This window comes from Anguilla anguilla, chromosome 3 (genome assembly GCF_013347855.1).
Source record: "Anguilla anguilla isolate fAngAng1 chromosome 3, fAngAng1.pri, whole genome shotgun sequence".
In the NCBI taxonomy this organism is placed as follows: domain Eukaryota; kingdom Metazoa; phylum Chordata; class Actinopteri; order Anguilliformes; family Anguillidae; genus Anguilla; species Anguilla anguilla.
The window spans coordinates 36,959,672-36,977,365 of NC_049203.1; the positions used below are offsets into that span (position 1 = coordinate 36,959,672).

Consider the following 17,694-nt stretch of genomic DNA (forward strand, 5'->3'; position numbering starts at 1 on the left):
TCTAGGCATTTGGCTTGACACCAAATTTACTTCTAAAACTCACATTGACATTTTGTATGGCCTGTACCATTGCCAGATAGGGGAAATGGACCTGTCCAGGGATAGCATGTCTCACAGGTAAAACACTGTTGTAGAGTAAAACATTTGAGCATGGAACTCATAGGCATATACTTGCACACTTTTGACACACAGTTTATTAACTACAATCACAAACACTGCTGCTGTACACACTGTCTAATAAAGCATTACAGTACAATATATGTACAATATTTACGCTTCAGAATGTCTAGTGTATAACTCCCTACACATGTAATGCACTAGAATAAGAAAAATAAAACAATGATGTAATGATTTGTGCAAATTACAAATGCACGGAGGCCAGTTGTTATTACAGTGCATCAAGTAGGGCAAATGCAAAGGGTATGTCATCCACTTGGAAGGCACAATGTGCACCATAAGAGTAAAAACTGAAAAGAGTAAAAACTTTGGGAAAATGGTCATGTCTGCAAAAACATCCTACCAGTACATTCATTTTAGGCATGTGTATACTGCTGAAAATGACAGATTGTTATTCAGATTTCTCCCTCAGTGCAGAATTTGTGCTTTGATGTGCTGCTGCTATCTTCACCGATGACCACAGAGGACAGTTCAGTCTGGAACAATGCAAAGTCATGGTGACAGACTCCTACACTATGGTGGTAAATGCCGATGTGTTGGGGGTAGGTGATTAGTCACATTTTTTTTTTAAACAGCAAAACAGCACTTATGTTAAAACCCAGCAAAGGTGACATGAAAGAAAATTCATCCTAAGATTTGGATCAACCAAATCGACAGAGTTGATTTCATTGTAGGGAAAAAAAAACTGAGAGTAAGCCACTGTGATAAGGGGGTAAGAACAGCAGCCTTCAAAGACAGCATACACAAGTGACTCAGGAGACAGATCTAACTCAGATTCCCCAAAGGTAGGACATCCCAAAAGTGGCAATTCACCGCCAAACATTGTGGTTTTTGTAAAGATTCAGAGATCAGTGAAAACATTTCTGTGTAGATAGTCAAACATTGATGGCAAAGCTTTTTAAGCTTTGAAACTACCGGTATGCCTATTTTTCAGACATGTGCATATGTCTACATATGTACCCCTTGTCCATATGTAGACTCACCTGTCCCCAAAAATATAAGTATGAGTCCAGTGGGCTCTGTTTGGAATTGGGCCAATGTTCCATATGCCAACACCAGGCAGTTATACTGACCAAAATGCCCATTTTTAATTTTAATCTTTAAAATTTAAATCAATTTTAAAAAGTTAATCTTTCTTCTGCACTTTAACCCAGGGGAAATGTAACTTTGTTCATGCTACCTCACTACTGCTCTACTAAAAAAAAAATAGTTCACCAACTAGAAAGCTAATTGTTTTCCAAAGAGGTTAAGCTACCACATGCTATTGGGAAATGTAGTTAAGCTAGTAGCTCTGTTACATGTAGTTCTGGTATTTATGTATGCTGCTATCTTGGTCTTTTCACCTTTTGAAAAAGATAAAAATCTCAATAGGACTCTCTCCTGGATAAATAAAGCATACCTAAAAAATAAAAAAATTAATAATTTATTTGGCCTCACAGACACTTGTGGCACCCCGGAGTGGGCTATCTGCCCAAACTAACAAACAAAAGCATCAGGTTCACATTCTCTTGCTAATACAGCTTTTCAGTAATACACACAGAATATGTACTCATGTAAACACGCATATATGGCAGCTTATAGCAACGCTACAGTGCAATACAAAACAATCCACTCAACTTACATACAATGTAGAAAAATATACATGTATATTTGTAATCTTTGCATCAAGGAATATTTTTGATTTATGCTTTGCAATAAATGTAAAAAATAAATACTTGGATTGCACAAAGATTTATAGTGATTTTCAGTTACATTCAGAATATCTTAAATACAGTAAAAGTTGTACTTGCTTTGCTTTTCACAAACATCTTGGAGACAAATTCTGCAACCCCCTCCTCTAACTACCTCTAGCTGACATGTATTATGTACTTGAGCAGGGGATGGTCAATGTAAGGACTCATTGAAATAACACATTGAATAATCCTGTAATGGAGGTCCGTGTTGTGGAATTAAAGCTGTTACAGACTGTAAAGAAAACAACTTCCTTTTTCAATCCCTTAAAATAAGAATGAAAACATTCAGTGTTTTTCAAAGAGATATTATTCTCTGTAAAAGTAATCACACAATCTTTAGTTTTAAACTTTTCAAATCAAACTAAACTGAAGTCAGGTATTTGACAAGCAAATATGTGGATTAAAATTCCCAAGGTTAATGTAAAAATGAGTCATCACTTTAGGCACTAAGAACTAGCTTCATTCATTCACAAGGATAAAGCATTTACCTCTATCGTAGCGGCTGTGGCAATAGGATACGTGGTAACATCCCCGGAACAGAACACAAGTTTCCTGTACAATCAGGCATAGCAGCGGGTGTGTTACATGGTAACATTAACATTAACAAACAATACGCATGTTTCTCAAGCAATACATGGATGGCAAAAATAGTTGCTGTACAGCTTCTCTGGCCACTTTTTGAGGTAGTGTGGAATCTATACAATATACCTGCCTTTTCTCGGTCTTATATGACCATTATGGTGAGGTTATACCTTGGATTGAATAAGTAACTTCTAGCAGTGACTTCTGCTTCTTAATAACACCTTGTTTCCCAGACAGCACACTGAGAAAAGCAACATGGGGCCAACGTAGGTGCTCAGTCGCTTTCCATCTTTATGAGGTAGTCGTGACATCGTGTGGAGGTAGTTTGCCCATTGGGAAGATTTCGTAGCTACGTTGCTTGCCGCGAAATCAGATGTGTCAAAATCAAGAAAACATTGTATTAAGTGTCAAACACAGCCGATAGTTTTCACAGCACAGAAAACCAATTGATTGCAATATTTTTCCATTTTGTTCCAGATTCAAAAGTCTTAAGTTTTACTTTTGAAATCAATTTATTCGCAATATGTATTTCTTCGCTCTCAATCAGAAATATTTTGCTTGATAATTTTGGCACAGATCTGTCAAACGAATAATGTTTTCTCTAATAATTTTGACACAAACCTGATTCCGAGGTAAGCATCTGCCTGATGGGCTAACTACCTCTGGGCTTCGTCATGGCTACCTCCCACAGACGGAGCTTGACAGAGTGTCTACGTTGGCCTAACGTAGCTGTACTGTCAGGGTTCTTTGGCATAGTAGGCCAAGCATCCCACTGCAGGGCATTTATAGTTCATGGGTGAAGGTCCATGATTGAAGTCCTGGTTTTACATTCATGTTAGCTGTGAGGCCAGCGAGTCTTTGCCGTCCATGATGGTCATCACCTGGGAGACAGTTTTCTTTATCCGTAGCGCAGTGAGCCGAGCAACAGCATTGGCATACCAGCACTCTCGCATGATTTTACCCATCACCCTTAGTGCCTGCCAAATAGAGAATCATAGACAAGGAGAAAACCCATTACAGACCTAACCCAAACCCCTGTTACATAGTTCACATTTTAGCTGCCATGCTGCTTTTCATACTATCAATTACACTATGTACATTTCTTCCGAAGTAATTCCACTGCCCCCCTCCCACCCTTCATACCTCACAGCTTTGCCACTGGTTGGGAATGTTGGGTCTCAATTTTTGGTCACAGACCACCTTTTTCATGTCTTCTAATGATGGATCTGAAGCCACCATGTCATAGTAAGGCAACTGATAATCTTCATAGATGCCTGTACAAAAACATATGTTTATCGCTTCATGAAAACTGCAAGCAGAAATGGTCAGAAATAAACTCTACTATACATGATTGCATAGCGCTTTACAATAAAGTATGATCACATCAATCACAACCACCAATGTGAATGTAACGTCTTTATTGCAATGTAGTATTTCTCATCAATTAGTCAACTCAATTCCTTATTCCACAATTCATTTGAATGTCCTCCATTGATTTAGGGGGACATACCAGCATGCAAGCCCTCTAAAATTCATGCAGTCAGTCAGTTTGTCACAGGTCAAAGTTGGGTGGACCCAAATGCAGACTCAGACAACGAAGTGGCGAAACCCCCGAATGGAGACGTTTAATGTGAAAGTACACAATACAGCAGGCAGTCTCGTAGTCAGTTCGTGCATAGATCAAAACCAGAATTTACACCGGGGCAAAAGTACAAAAATCAGGCGAATGTCAAAACAGGAAATCAGCAAAGCAAAGACGGCAGGCAAAAATCGGTGGTCAGGAAAACAGGCAAGATCAAACACGAGTCAAACTAGCAAGAGAAAAACGCTGGAAAGGCAATGTAAACAGAAGCACAATCTGGCAGAGAATATATACCAAGGGAACCAGGTGAGTGAAATGAGAGATAATTGAACAGAGCATGTACATGCAAACAGGGAACAGGTGAATGAAATGACTGATTAACCAATGTGTGAGAATGCGGCCAGAACAGGTGAGAGTGATCAGCTGAGGGGAGAGAGAGTTAGAGGAAACCACGCCCATACTACAAACCGAAACAAAGATCGTGCAGGAGGAAAAAAAAGATAATCAACTAAAAGGTGAAGTGAAACAGAAACATAACACAGTTTTCTCTGTAATTCCCTAGATGAGCTACCCAGGTATTGCTCTGGATGGCTGAACAACTGAAGTAGCTGTTGCAGGCAGACTAAGCTGCTGATCGATTAGGGGAGTGGCCATTGCTCAATGAAAAACCTGTCAATCAAAACCCTCCCTCCATGGGTAAAGCCTCAGCCCTTACTGCTGCAGTTCTGCTTGCATTCCTGATACAGTGGGTCACATTGAGAATAGTACTTTAATCTCTTCATCACGCTGAAATGAATACATTTTATTTAGCATTATAATCAAGTGCTTCACTTCCCCACATGTTTTTAATAAGATGGCTCAGTTGCACTGATGTTGTGCTTGGAAGTTGTCTGAACAACAATACCTGTCACAGGGCACCTCCGTGCCAATTCCCAGAACACTAAGCCCAAGGAGTAGATGTCTGCCCGCTTGAACGACTCAAAGGTGTTCATGTTGATTGTGTCGTCCAGGACCTCTGGAGCCATATACCTGCGTTCAGAAAGTTAAATGTGCTGTCAATTATAAGCGTTTTGTGACTGATAGTGAACTTGCCTCTGTCAAGTCCCAATTGTAGAGAGGGCGCGACAAGTCATTCTGGTCACAACCATACAACAATATTCTTTGCTGCAATTTAAGAAAAAAATCCAGTTTATGTAGTTTATGATGCCATGAGGGAGATGCAGTTTTGCAGGGTGAGTTTAAAAGCACCCTGGCTAGTTGTAGAAGAAAACTAAATCCTGGAAAATGCAACCTGTTTCAGATACCCCAAAGTCACAAACACATTCACCGTTCAGTTCATTCGCACAAGCGCCAACTGATAAATCCATGTGTCCATGAGCATGTCACCAATTAGGAATAGATTGAGGTGGGACTGATGTGAGTGGGCAGATAAACTGGGGACAGGGAAGCAGGAATGCTTGTCTGGTTAGAGGAAGTGAGGCCAGAAAAGGTAACACTGAGATCAGACACAGCTGCATGTCTGTGGCGGGAAAACCTAGGGCCCAATAGGGCCTGGTCTGACTTGACAATTTAATTGTTTATTTATGATACCTTACCAATCCATTGATAATTGAATTGTCAATTTATGATACCTTACCAATCCATTGATAATTGAATTGTCTATTTATGATACTGTGAAACACATTTTCGACAACCTTCACTGATGAAGAGATTGGATTTCAGAAAAACCAGCGCTAACTAGGTTAACTAAAGTAGGCGAAATGCTAACATGTTAGGGTTAGCTAAAGTAACGTCAGGCGATAAAGCTGTGCTTAAAAATCTTGTGCCGTTCGAAGTGGTGATTTTGGGAGATGCACCTGCGCATGCGTCCTACTAAACGAAGCACCACCTGCGCATGCATCCTACCAAACATCCCTCTCAGGTCGTCCATGAGTGAGTGAGTGAGTGACCACAATTTGCCATGCATAGCTAACAGTGGCAGGCAAACCTGCTCGCCGTGGGGAAAAGACATACAAGATTTAATGGATGCATTTTTGACATTCCACTTGAAAAAGCGGGCAAATCTTCAATTATGTGCATTTTTAAATGTGGCAGACCTGGTCAAATCAATTGACAGCATGTCTGTGGAAACAAACAAGTCAACAGACGGTAATTATTTTTGCAAATTTTATTCATTCTGCAAGGAAAATAAATTAGGTCTAATGATTACGGGGCAGTAGGTATTTTGCTGTACTGTACCATTCCCAGTACTTCAATATGTACTCCAGATTTGAAAAAAACCATGGATCTTTCAACCAGATTATAGCCTTATGAACCAGGCACTGCATATATCTCTCTGGGACAGAGGCAAAAAAAAAAACCACTCAGAATGTTGTTCAGAAGGCAAAACGATACGTGCCTGTTTCAACCAACTCATGCTGAAAGATGCACCACCACAGAATGACAGAGGAAATTGTTTGAACAACTAACTACAATCAAATTTTATCATAAATTTAAATCCTTTTTTTATCTGAGCTCATCTGTTGTAGCCTTTCAATTTTATAGCCTACACGACAGCAAACTATTTATTATTAGTCTTATTTTTGTGCAGATAATATAATATATAACACTTTTTATGTCTAGGTCTACTTCCCATTGCTTAGAAATGTGACCACTCAACACTTGTCAAAATTGTCTGCTACATGTCCGTAGTTATATGCGCTGAAAATGTCATAAACAAAAAAAGGCTCTATCAACCCCTTCCTGAGCAATGACATTGAATTCCAGGTCAGAAATCTGCCCTTTATAAATTGGTGTTCTTATGCATACAGGTCTGATTGTCTTTGCCAGATGGGGCACTGTTCTTACCTCTTTGTTCCCACTCTGTGATTGGATGAAATATCTGTAGTGTTGGTGACTGAATCATGCTTCACCGCCAGGCCCAGGTCAGCAATGACAGCAGTGCCATTCTTCTTCACCAAAATGTTCTTGGATTTTAAATCTCTATGAGCGATGGCCGGCTTGCCTGTCACATAAGAAAAATTGCACATTTCTTCGTTGACTGTGTTAGAGATGAGGATGCTTCACATGCATTTGAATTCTGAAAATGACAAATTAAAAAATAAAATATATATAATTTAATTATTATAAATTTAAAATTAATTGATATATAGTATTAATCGATATAATATAGTATTAGTTATATATTTAGCTTTGGTTTAGGTTAGGTATTAGTGATGTCTATGATTTTTAGCATGGTCTTTTTTAACTTTGACCAATAAAGATAAAAATATTGTAGGCAGTATAACTGACTAAGAAAGTGATATTTCTGTTAATAGACCTAATTAAACTATTGGTAAATTGGCAGATTTAACTGTCTGGAACAGAAAATCTTTCAAAAAAAAATGTATGCCCACTTAATCACAATACATGTGTATTTCGTAGACTTTTACTTTTGATTGACAGTGCAAACTCTGAAGGTGGAATTATCTCAGTCAGCAAAACTGTGTTCTCAGATTGAGAAGACAGGCTTATCTAACTTGGTAAAATCAGATAAGTAACAAAGCAGTTAATTATTGGAAATGTATGAACATTAAATGCAAATGGTTTGCATTTGATGTTCATACATTTCATTTCTTAAATAGTTTATGCAGAAAAATGTAATTTTTAATTAATGAAGAGCCAATAATTTACTACAATAAGTTTGTCTTTGATTACTTTTGTGTCAGAGTTGATTGACAGTGGGCGTTACCCTGAGCACCGATGATCTCCATGTGCAGGTGTGCGAGTCCACTGGCTAAAGAGACGGCAAGGATGACCATCCCCTCCACAGAGATGGTGTACCTGTTCAGGTAGTCAAACATGGATCCATGCTCATGGTATTCTGACACCAGCCAGAGCTGAGTCCATGACCCGTTGTCTGCAACAGACAGGAAAACCATTTTCTTGGCATGATAAATGGTACCATTGTTTTTTAGGTTGACTAGCAGAATGTTTCAGTTCAGTTCAGTTCTACTACTTGGAGGAGACTTCCTGTTAGAAAAGTGTCCAACAAGTTTTTAAATGAGCTCAGGGTGCTTTTTAAAGATGTGAGTTTTCATTGGCTTGTTGGGCATGAAAAAACAAATCAAGTGAGGTAAAACAAATGCTCACACCACCTTAGCCCCTCACATCTCATGCTGTACAGGGACTGAATCCTCATCCCCCAACATTTAGTCATGCTTTTGAGTTGTGAAAAAAATATACAAGAAAGACAACCCACCTAGATTTAAACCTATGTGGCCAGTTTAAGGCAATTCAATTCAACCAGACTAACCTCTTCATATTCAAGCGAACATACTTAAAAGCTGAAGACTGAAAAATAAAAAAGCAACAGAATTGTGCCACCTGGGCTGGAAGTGGGAGCTTTTTTAAAAGAAGGGGTGAACTTGCACCTTTTGCCAAGAATCTGTATGCCTGCCTCCAATTCACAGTTCTCACTGTTTAAAACAATTAATAAAATAAAGTTATTTATGTTTTGCATTTTTTTTAAAGATTTAAAAATTTAATAGAAGGAAATGAAAGGATGAAGAAACATCATCATGCTCAATTAATGCAATATTTTATGAATAAAGCAATTAAATAATGTAGTCCTTTTCCAGGCATACGGTATGTTTAAAATTAGTTTGTGTAGGGGCCTCTGGGTGGCGCGCTCTGTATAGATGCTCATTGAGCCTGGTTCTTTGGGTCCTGGTTGTGCCATGGCAAGCAACATTTGGCCCAGCCTCATCGGGAACTGAGAGGGGGTAAGCCGGATAGCTCAGATGGTCTCATTGCTTTAGCAGCTACTCCTGGTCAGACCGGATGCACAAACGAAGAACATGCTGACCTTGTAATCCTCCGACGACATGGGCAGTATATAATTGGTGGTGCATCCGCAACGCGAAAAAGAAGCAAAAATACCATCATGTGAATCAGAGGAGCCACGGGTCTATAGCTCACTACTCCTGAATTCAACAGGAAGGGCTGCTGACGGGAGATCAAAAAGTTCGGGTGAGTTCGGGGTGGGAAAAAAATCGAGGATAGAATATAAATTTAAAAATAGCTTTGTGTAATAAAGCAATGTGTAATAATGAAGAAGAGAGAAACAAATATTGGTTAGACAACAATGTATTTCAGTGCAATATATTTCAGTTGCTAACAGTAGAATTAACTGCTAAAATGTTATTGGGATAGAGTGTTTCACACAATCAATCAGTAACTCAGCAGGTACGTATTGGTATTATGATGTGCTCAATGAATATTAAAGAGATACAGCACTGGCCTTTTAGCATGAAAAGGTGCATATTTTAAAAAGTGGTCTAACCATAAATATGCATGTCGATCATTCCCTGGAAATCATTTCATTAGGCTGAATATGCTACATCTTGCTGCAATTGTGATAGTGCAAAGAAAGTAGCCTTTATTCTGATACAGCGTCAGATTATTCTGGAGGGTTTGAGAGAATTGACCTTAAACAGTCTAAGTGTGTTTAATTGTATTTGGCCCATAGTATATGAAAATGTATGGGTCATATATGGGAAAATATAGACATAGTCCTAGAAAAAGCTCTGTCTAAAATGAACAGGGCACTCTCTCCATGGCTTTGATCATTCTGAAGAGCAGAGTACCTTTATTGTCGGCAGCAATGAAGCCCAGGATGTTTTCATGTCTAAGCATGATGGTCTGGTACATCTCCACTTCTCGGAACCAGGACCTTTCATCCCGTGACGAAAATATCTTCACTGCCACATCCTCCCCCCTCCACTTCCCCCGCCACACCTCCCCGAATCGGCCCTTCCCGATGCTCTCCTGCAGGACAATCGTCCTAGCTATCGTCCTCTGGACGAGCAGTGGAAGTCCTGATGGAGAAACCAGCCCCAGCAGGAACATTAATGTATCTAAATAGCGTGATACAACCAGGTATAAGAAAGCTGAAGAGTGATTCAGACCTTTTAGCCATATCTATTTGAAAATTACACCATGGAAAACAAATTATGGGCTGGACAGAATGTTCCAGCTAACAGTCCACCAGCACAAAAGAAAACCATTTTGAGAACACAGGGGTCTGAACCTTCACAGACCTTTCCATTAATACAGACTAAATTGACCTGCTGAAGTGTTGCACTAGTGTGGAAAGTAGTCATTTGCTATCAGGTGGGCGGCTTGGAGGAGAGCATACACTTCCCTGCATGAGTATGACAGAAAAGTGGTGACTGGAGAAATTAAAGTGGTGATTCCAAATCTGGAAATAGAAGGGGGCTAAAACATTTTTGAAAAGCACTACTTCACCTGAGATACCATGTCATGATCTTATGAGGTTCATACCAGATCCAGACCCTGAGGTGCTCAGGTCAAAAATGAGGTCTTTGAGATGCTTATCAGGGGACATCTGGTCATCCAAAGTCTCCTCCATGTCATTTTTGTTGGCCTTCCTGTAGATACAACGCTGTCCATGGAGAGTGTGGACCCACAGTAGGATGCTGACACACAATAGGCAAACAGGCACCAGGGTCACCATCACCAGCTCCAGACTGCTCCAGCTGTTTCCCCCTGATGGCCTCTCTGATCACACAGGGCAAACAGGAGAAAGTCACCAGCTATAAACCTATTAAGTTGGGCTCATTTACTCTTTCTAATGCACAGTTTATTGCACCTTTCAGTTCTGGTATTATAATGCAAATGAACCTAAATATTTTAAATTTGCAAAAACCTGAAAAATATAGACGTAACAAATTGAAGTGAAAATTTTAGGTTTATCCAATGAAACATTTTTTTGAATAGAATTACAGCAAAGCGTTAGCACTGATTGTTTGTGTCCCGGTCGCGCTATTGCAGACTATGGCTGGAGATCTGCATTGGCAAGGCAACAATTGGCCTTGTTGGGGATGATAAGGGGCAAGCCAGGAAGCTCTGTTGGTCTCATTGTTTTCTAGCAGCCACTTCTGGTCAGACTAGGCACCTGCAGATACACAAACCAAGAACATGCTGACCTCGTAATCATCCAACGACATGGGAAGTATATAATTGGTGGTGCATCCGCAGTGTCAAAAAGAAGCAAAAATAGGTGTTGTGTATCAGAGGAGAGGCACATTTAAAACTGTTCTGGAAAAAAGTCTCCTGGACAAGTTTAGAATTAACCTATACCAAAGTGATAGAAAGAAGAGAGTATGGGGAAGGAACTTTTCATGATCCAAAGCACCCCACCAAATCTGCAAAACATGGTGGAGTTAGTGTTCTGGCTTGGACATGTATGGCTGCCACTGGAATTTACTTACTTGTCTTTATTGATGATGTGACTGCTGATTTTTTAGCTGCAGGATGAATACTAAAGCATGCAAGCATCTTAGCTACTCGCATCCAACAAAATACGCCAAAAATCATTGGACAGCACTTCATCTTACAGCAGAACAATGACCCCAAACATAGCGCTAAAGCAAGCAATAAGTTTTTCAGGGCCAGAAAGTGGAATGTTTTTGACCAACCAAGTTAATTCAGACCATTTCAGTAGGACAGACAAGATGATCACTTTCTATCTGTCCATGACCAATTAGTCTGGCCAAATAGAGTGTGCTCCCTAAGAAAAAACTTTGAGTCAAAATCATTTGTGCCATTTTTACTTGCATGTTTTTAATGATCTCCTCTTCCTCTAGTGGACAATTTGTCCCCATAAATTTAATTTCACTCAGCAGCAATACCATTAATGTGAATTACTACAAGAATAAAAGCACAAGTTGTCTAAGATTTCCACATATTTTAAAACAAGTCCATTCCAATAACTTGCAACAAACAGGAAAGCCATTTGCTATGCGCACTTTTAGAGTACCGTTTCTTTTCAGATTGGGTCACAGAATGGTCCAGTTAAATGAGAATTTCTGCTAGGGGATATGATCAATAGTATTTTATCAATTTTGAAACGGCACTGTGTTTCGTCACTTTTGTTGACCATCACTTCTACTACTAACAAAACAACCTGAACATTTTGTGTTCCCAGAATCTACTTAGTCAAATGTGTAATAGCTACTGAATCTGAATGTGCACTATTTTGCTACAACACAGTATATTCAACTTTAGATTACATGTATTCCTGATTAAATTGAATTACCAAGCCTTTTATCTCCTAAAACTTCTGTGCAATACTTATTATATGCAATTGTAAGGCTAATAAACTCGTAGAATGAATAAACAGTACAAAATGAATGAACAGTTTAAAAAATAATTCTGCAAACTGAATCCTGAGAGCCTACATTACATTTCTTAGAGACAATAATACCATGGCAATAAAGCTTATGAGGCCCCATTGTCAGTGCATAGTAATTGCTTTGATAATGCCGTAGAAATTCCAAGGATGACTTGGACAACAGAGTCGTATGAGTGAGTGGATATCTTGCCCGCTAGATGTGACAGAGTGTATAATGAAACAGTTTGTGAAAAGCTCAGAAACATACAATACAGAAAAATATAACTCATGTTATCATTACTGACAATCCCGTAGAAATGGTAGTAATGGGAACTGCCTGATGACATAATATTACAAGCAGTTTATGGATATGTGTGGCCAGCACAGGCATAGACAACAAATGCATCAGAGTTGTCATATTTAATAAAGCATGGGCAGGCAGCACAGAGCACAAAGTGAGAGAATTTACACTGGCCAATCAGGATGTTTTCAGCATTCCCACAACTGAGAAATTTTTTTCAGTATTTTCCTGTGTGTTTGTATAGTGCATGTTCTACACCTACTATTACCCTCTCCTCTCACATTTGACAGTCCACCATGTTCTCAATCTTACGCTAAATTAAAGTTTTGCTGCAGGTTAATTAGGAATTACAGATACATTTGTTATTCATTGATGTTTTATTGAAATTGTGTACCTCTAATTGGATCTAATAATGTGATATGTCTGCTTATAATAATAATAATAATAATAATTATTATTATTATTATTATTATTATTATTATTATAGCTGCGAGCAGCAATGAAGGGGCCAAGCACGACAGGGGCACCAGGCAGACAAGCAACCAGAACAACCCCTGAACAAGACACCAGTCCATCGCAGGGTGAACGGCATAACCCTCTACCATTCTGCAAAGTTTTGTAAAAACCAACCAGTCGGTTATAGGGGCTGCCATAGACGTCCATGGCAGAAAGCATTTAAAGCATTTGATAAAAATGTCTAATTTGCGGAAGATCACAACTCTAGGAAAAACGGTTCAGTTATAAGCAAAAATGTACCTTGAAGTTTGGCCTGTTGGTGGCGCTACAGAGATGGATGGATTGACCCCAAATCCGATGCCTGGATACAATCGACTGTCCTTTATCAATGTGCCAAATTTAATAAAAAACTACCAATGGGTTCTATGGGCTGCCATAGACTCCCATTGCGGAAAGTATAATAATAATAATACTAACGATTACAACAGGTGCCCTGCACCTTCGGTGCTTGGCCCCTAATAATAATAGCTGCAAGCAGTGATTCTTGGGGTCCATCAGCTACAGTTGGCAAACACAGAGCTCTCTTTTCCGTAAGCAATGTCGCACGATGCATGGGCATAGTCAATGGCGCAGTGCAGTGAGTGGCGCACTGGGCATGACTTGTGATTGTTGGTAGTTTTGGAACCAGAGGGGAGCAGCACACAGCGTAAAGCATGTGGTCCACCTGGGAACAGGGCAGGGTTATACTGAATATATCATCAGTGGGTGTGGTGTAGCTGCATTTGTTAATAGCCAATCAAATTATCAATTTTCATTCCCTTTAAGAGCTGTGCGCATTGAGCAGGGCATGCTGCCAATTTCCATAGTCTACCTCTGCAATATTAGATGAGCATAATGATATACTTATCAGGCGTTTCTCACAAGGCATATTTTTTGGGAGGTGCTGAGTTGGCCTGTAATTTTTATCATAAATTGAGTTGAACAAATCTCATAAATCAAATTTATTGTTTGAATTTGTTCAAATTCTCTTTCTTCAGAATTAGAACATTGCCTACAAGTTTATAATGGGTCAGTTTTAATTTCCCATTAAACCTGTAACCAAATAGCTTAAATACTCTATAAATAAGAAATAATGACAACAGTATCTTGATGTTTTATTAAACAAAATAACTGAACTGAGAGAGCTTGGACGAGTGTTGGTTTTGTCATGTTTTAAATACACATATTTCAATTATTTATCTCCTGTTTCCAAATTAGCATAGGCTTGACTTGTATTACTTACTCACAGATATTGCTAAGCAATGAAACATCAAGTCTATTCCCATGGCAAGGCTGTCACGTCTACATATAGAATGTAAATAGAACATACATACATACAATAGAAGGGTATAGAAGAGGTCAAACCTGGCTTCCATCTCACACATGATCAGTAACTGGCCAACAAATGATTTGAAATGTGTGTTATTATAGTCACTGACATTATTTGAATAAATATTTGGTGGATATGTAGTGGCTACATCCCTCTGTGATAATTTATGGTCTATTTCAACTATTTTCAGTTACTTTACAATCACTTAAAAAAGATACATTAAATAAAAGCGGTGAATGTCATGTACAAAGTTCAAATGAAATCTCTGTAATTATAATTTATCATGGCCATTTGTTTGTCATTGAGTCACAATGCTTGGTGAAAAGTTGTCTATCAGAAGACACACATATTTCTAAATCAACTGAGTTTGTTACCATGGCCAAGTATCATTTGGCCTTTTGAGTAAGGTTTAGAAATATTTATGCAGTGGTATTCCAGAATTCACCCAGTCACATTGCAGTACTGTTTTTTTGGGCAAATAATTTATAATTGCCCAGCTCGGATTTACATTTCTTGTCAAAACCTACAATTGAGTGTAACAGGAGGGTTGACACACTTGCTTAGGATCAAAAATCGAATGGTTGATATTTGTGAGTTGATCAGGGTTGAAATATGTTTGTTTGAGAGTTTCTCTGCAACTTCATTGAAAGGTTTGATGCATTGCTGGTTCATTGTTTTGCCTGTGCTATCTGCTGGCCATATGCACAATATTAACTTGCATAACCATAATCATGACTGTAATTGAGAGGGTTAAGTGCCCCTCCAGTAGCTCAGCTTCCCTAACCAACTAATAAAAGAATTGTATTTGAGTCCCGTCGGTTTTGGGCCATTGTCACCCCAGCACACAGAGGAATAGAAAACAACATAGCCTCTATTCTGTGATAATACACGTACAGCATGTTGCTGCATATTTGAATGACCTTGGCACACACACACACAACCAAGCTCAACCATTTTAGCATATTATACGCATGTATGTTGCACAATGAATAAGCAGGGTAGATCTCAATACAAAAAGGCTTATTCTTATGGCACGCCAAATCATTGCAGTAGTGACGCTAGCCCGTGGATTGCTGTGTCTTCAGAATGCAGGACATTTCAACATCTCCATTTTACACTAATTCACATGCATTCTGATAAAAAAACTAATATTTTTGCCATAATCTGCCAATAATACACGATAATAACACAATAAATGTACAGACAGGTGACACAAAGGAAAAATCTGAATAAATGAGAATAAATCAGAAGCATAATGAATGCAGATGCTTCCATGCAGGTGCACTGCATAATATAATTAAGCAATTAACATCCTATCATGCTCTGCGGCATGTATAAAAATGCTGAGCATGCCCAGTTGACCTCGATTTTGGATCAAGATGGCAAGAGGAAAAGATTTCCGTGACTTTGAATTATTCATTATTGGTGCACAGATGGCAGGAGCTTCACTCACAAAGACTGCTCAACTGGCTCGTGCTTCAATAGGAACAGTGACTAAAGTGACTAAATCTGCATTTAGGTCTATGGGAAAGACATCAGTAAATAGGGTTGGAAATTGTGGTTGAAAGTGTACCTTTGATGACCATGATTTTCGTGCATTAGTGCGATATGTAAGGAAAAACAGAAGAGCACCTCTTCCTCAGATGACCGAGAATGTCAATGCAGGATGTGATTAGACTGTATCAGCAAGAATAGTCTGTTGACAACTACATAGAGAGGGATATTATAGTAGGGTTGCAGTGCTTAAACCCCTAATTACAAAGATGAATGCACATTTGAGAGTTCAGTGGTGCAAAAACTATAGGCACTGGTCTACAGAGATGGAAAAAATTGATATAGTCAGATGAGTCATCCTTCACCATATTCTCGACAAGTGGGCGAGTGCATGTGTGGCGTACATAAAGAGAATGGTACAGGCCTGAATGCTTGACCCCTACAGTGAGGTCCGGTGGCTCTGTTATGCTGTGGTGGGCATTTTCCTGGCATGGGTTGGGTCTACTTATCCCCTTAAAGGGAAGGGTCACTACTAACGAATACAAAGTTATTCTGAGCGATCACCTTTATCCTATGATTAAACATTTTTATCCTGATGGGAGTTGTCTCTTCCAGGATGACAATGTCCCCAACCACAGGGCACGAGGGGTCACTGAATGGTTTGATGAGTATGAAAATGATGGGAATCATATGCTATGGCCTTCACAATCACCAGATCTCAACCCAATTAAACACCTATGGGAGATTTTGGACCGATGTGTTAGACAGCGCTTTCCACCACCATCATCAAAACACAAAATGAGGGAATATCTTTTGGAAGAATGGTTTTCTGTCACTGCAATTTGTATTTTCTTGATAACTCAATCTTAAAAACAGGACTCACATTGAATCCACAATGAGATCAATTGCACCTTAATTTGCTGCCATTGTCTTTGAGAACTGTACATGGTCGCCAGACTGAACAACTGTTACTGGCGCAAATGTAAATTACATCAAACAGAGGTAGCTGAAACAGAGGAAGTGACACGGGGATGTTCTAATCACTACAACTCAAATTTTGATTGGCAGATGCATGGTCACTCATTGACTTATTGTCTCATTGTTAGACCATTGCTCGTCCTCAAGTGGCTGGAATGGCAGGAATTGTTGCCTTGGACTCGGAAGCCCATTCAAATGTTCCTATAAAACTTGCAGTTTATGAACTCAAAAGTAAATAATTATTTTATTAATAAACTGTCAGATTTAATCATAAAAAATTAAATTTCCTCAATTTTGGTTGGGGTAGCAGATGGTCAGCCAGTGTAAATATGTATTTTCAGATCTATAATGTGGGATCACTGAATAACAGAGTAGTATAATGTGTAATTCTTAACAGCGCTTCATGAGTATGTGTTGACATCACAGACAAAATCACATTTGCAAGCTCATATTTTTCAAGCTCTTTCCTCGCATATTACTCCGCTTACATTGCCAAGTTCTCTGCTTTCAGGGCAATTACATTTGGTTGGACAACAGCATAGCAATGCATGAGTCCTGGATGGGGAAAAAATTATAGGAGCATTAGCTCTCTATGCCCCTAAGCGCTATCTACCACTAAGCAGATTGGGGAAAGTCTTTTCAGTCATGCTTTGCAGAGATATATATAAACCCTGAAGAGAAGATGTGGAGTACCCTGTGGATAACCCCAGCTGACATTGTAATGTCAGAGGATACAGGAATTGGATCAGCGACTCGCTCAAAACATTTTTATGGTAAATTACAAGCAGCTGGATTGCCAGAACTTTACTGTATAAATAACAGTAACAACATGTTAAGTATATGGAA

At 39.0% G+C, this 17,694-nt stretch overlaps 1 protein-coding gene across 2 annotated transcripts in view; it reads right to left on the reverse strand.

Moving 5' to 3' along the window:
- The window catches only part of LOC118222316 (activin receptor type-1C-like), a 28,924-nt gene continuing 11,230 nt past the window's right edge, over positions 1–17,694 (reverse strand). Inside the window, exons 3-10 of one of the 2 annotated variants that reach the window (XM_035407800.1) lie at positions 10,399–10,635; positions 9,702–9,932; positions 7,805–7,972; positions 6,922–7,078; positions 4,979–5,103; positions 3,636–3,766; positions 3,374–3,469; positions 1–2,462 (exon numbers count right to left, since the gene is read on the reverse strand). In XM_035407800.1, coding sequence (XP_035263691.1) covers positions 2,370–2,462; positions 3,374–3,469; positions 3,636–3,766; positions 4,979–5,103; positions 6,922–7,078; positions 7,805–7,972; positions 9,702–9,932; positions 10,399–10,635 — 1,238 coding nt within the window. In that variant the 3' untranslated portion in view covers positions 1–2,369. Of the gene's footprint in view, positions 3,470–3,635; positions 3,767–4,978; positions 5,104–6,921; positions 7,079–7,804; positions 7,973–9,701; positions 9,933–10,398; positions 10,636–17,694 lie in introns of both variants that reach the window. The other variant, XM_035407801.1, reaches the window with a different exon arrangement.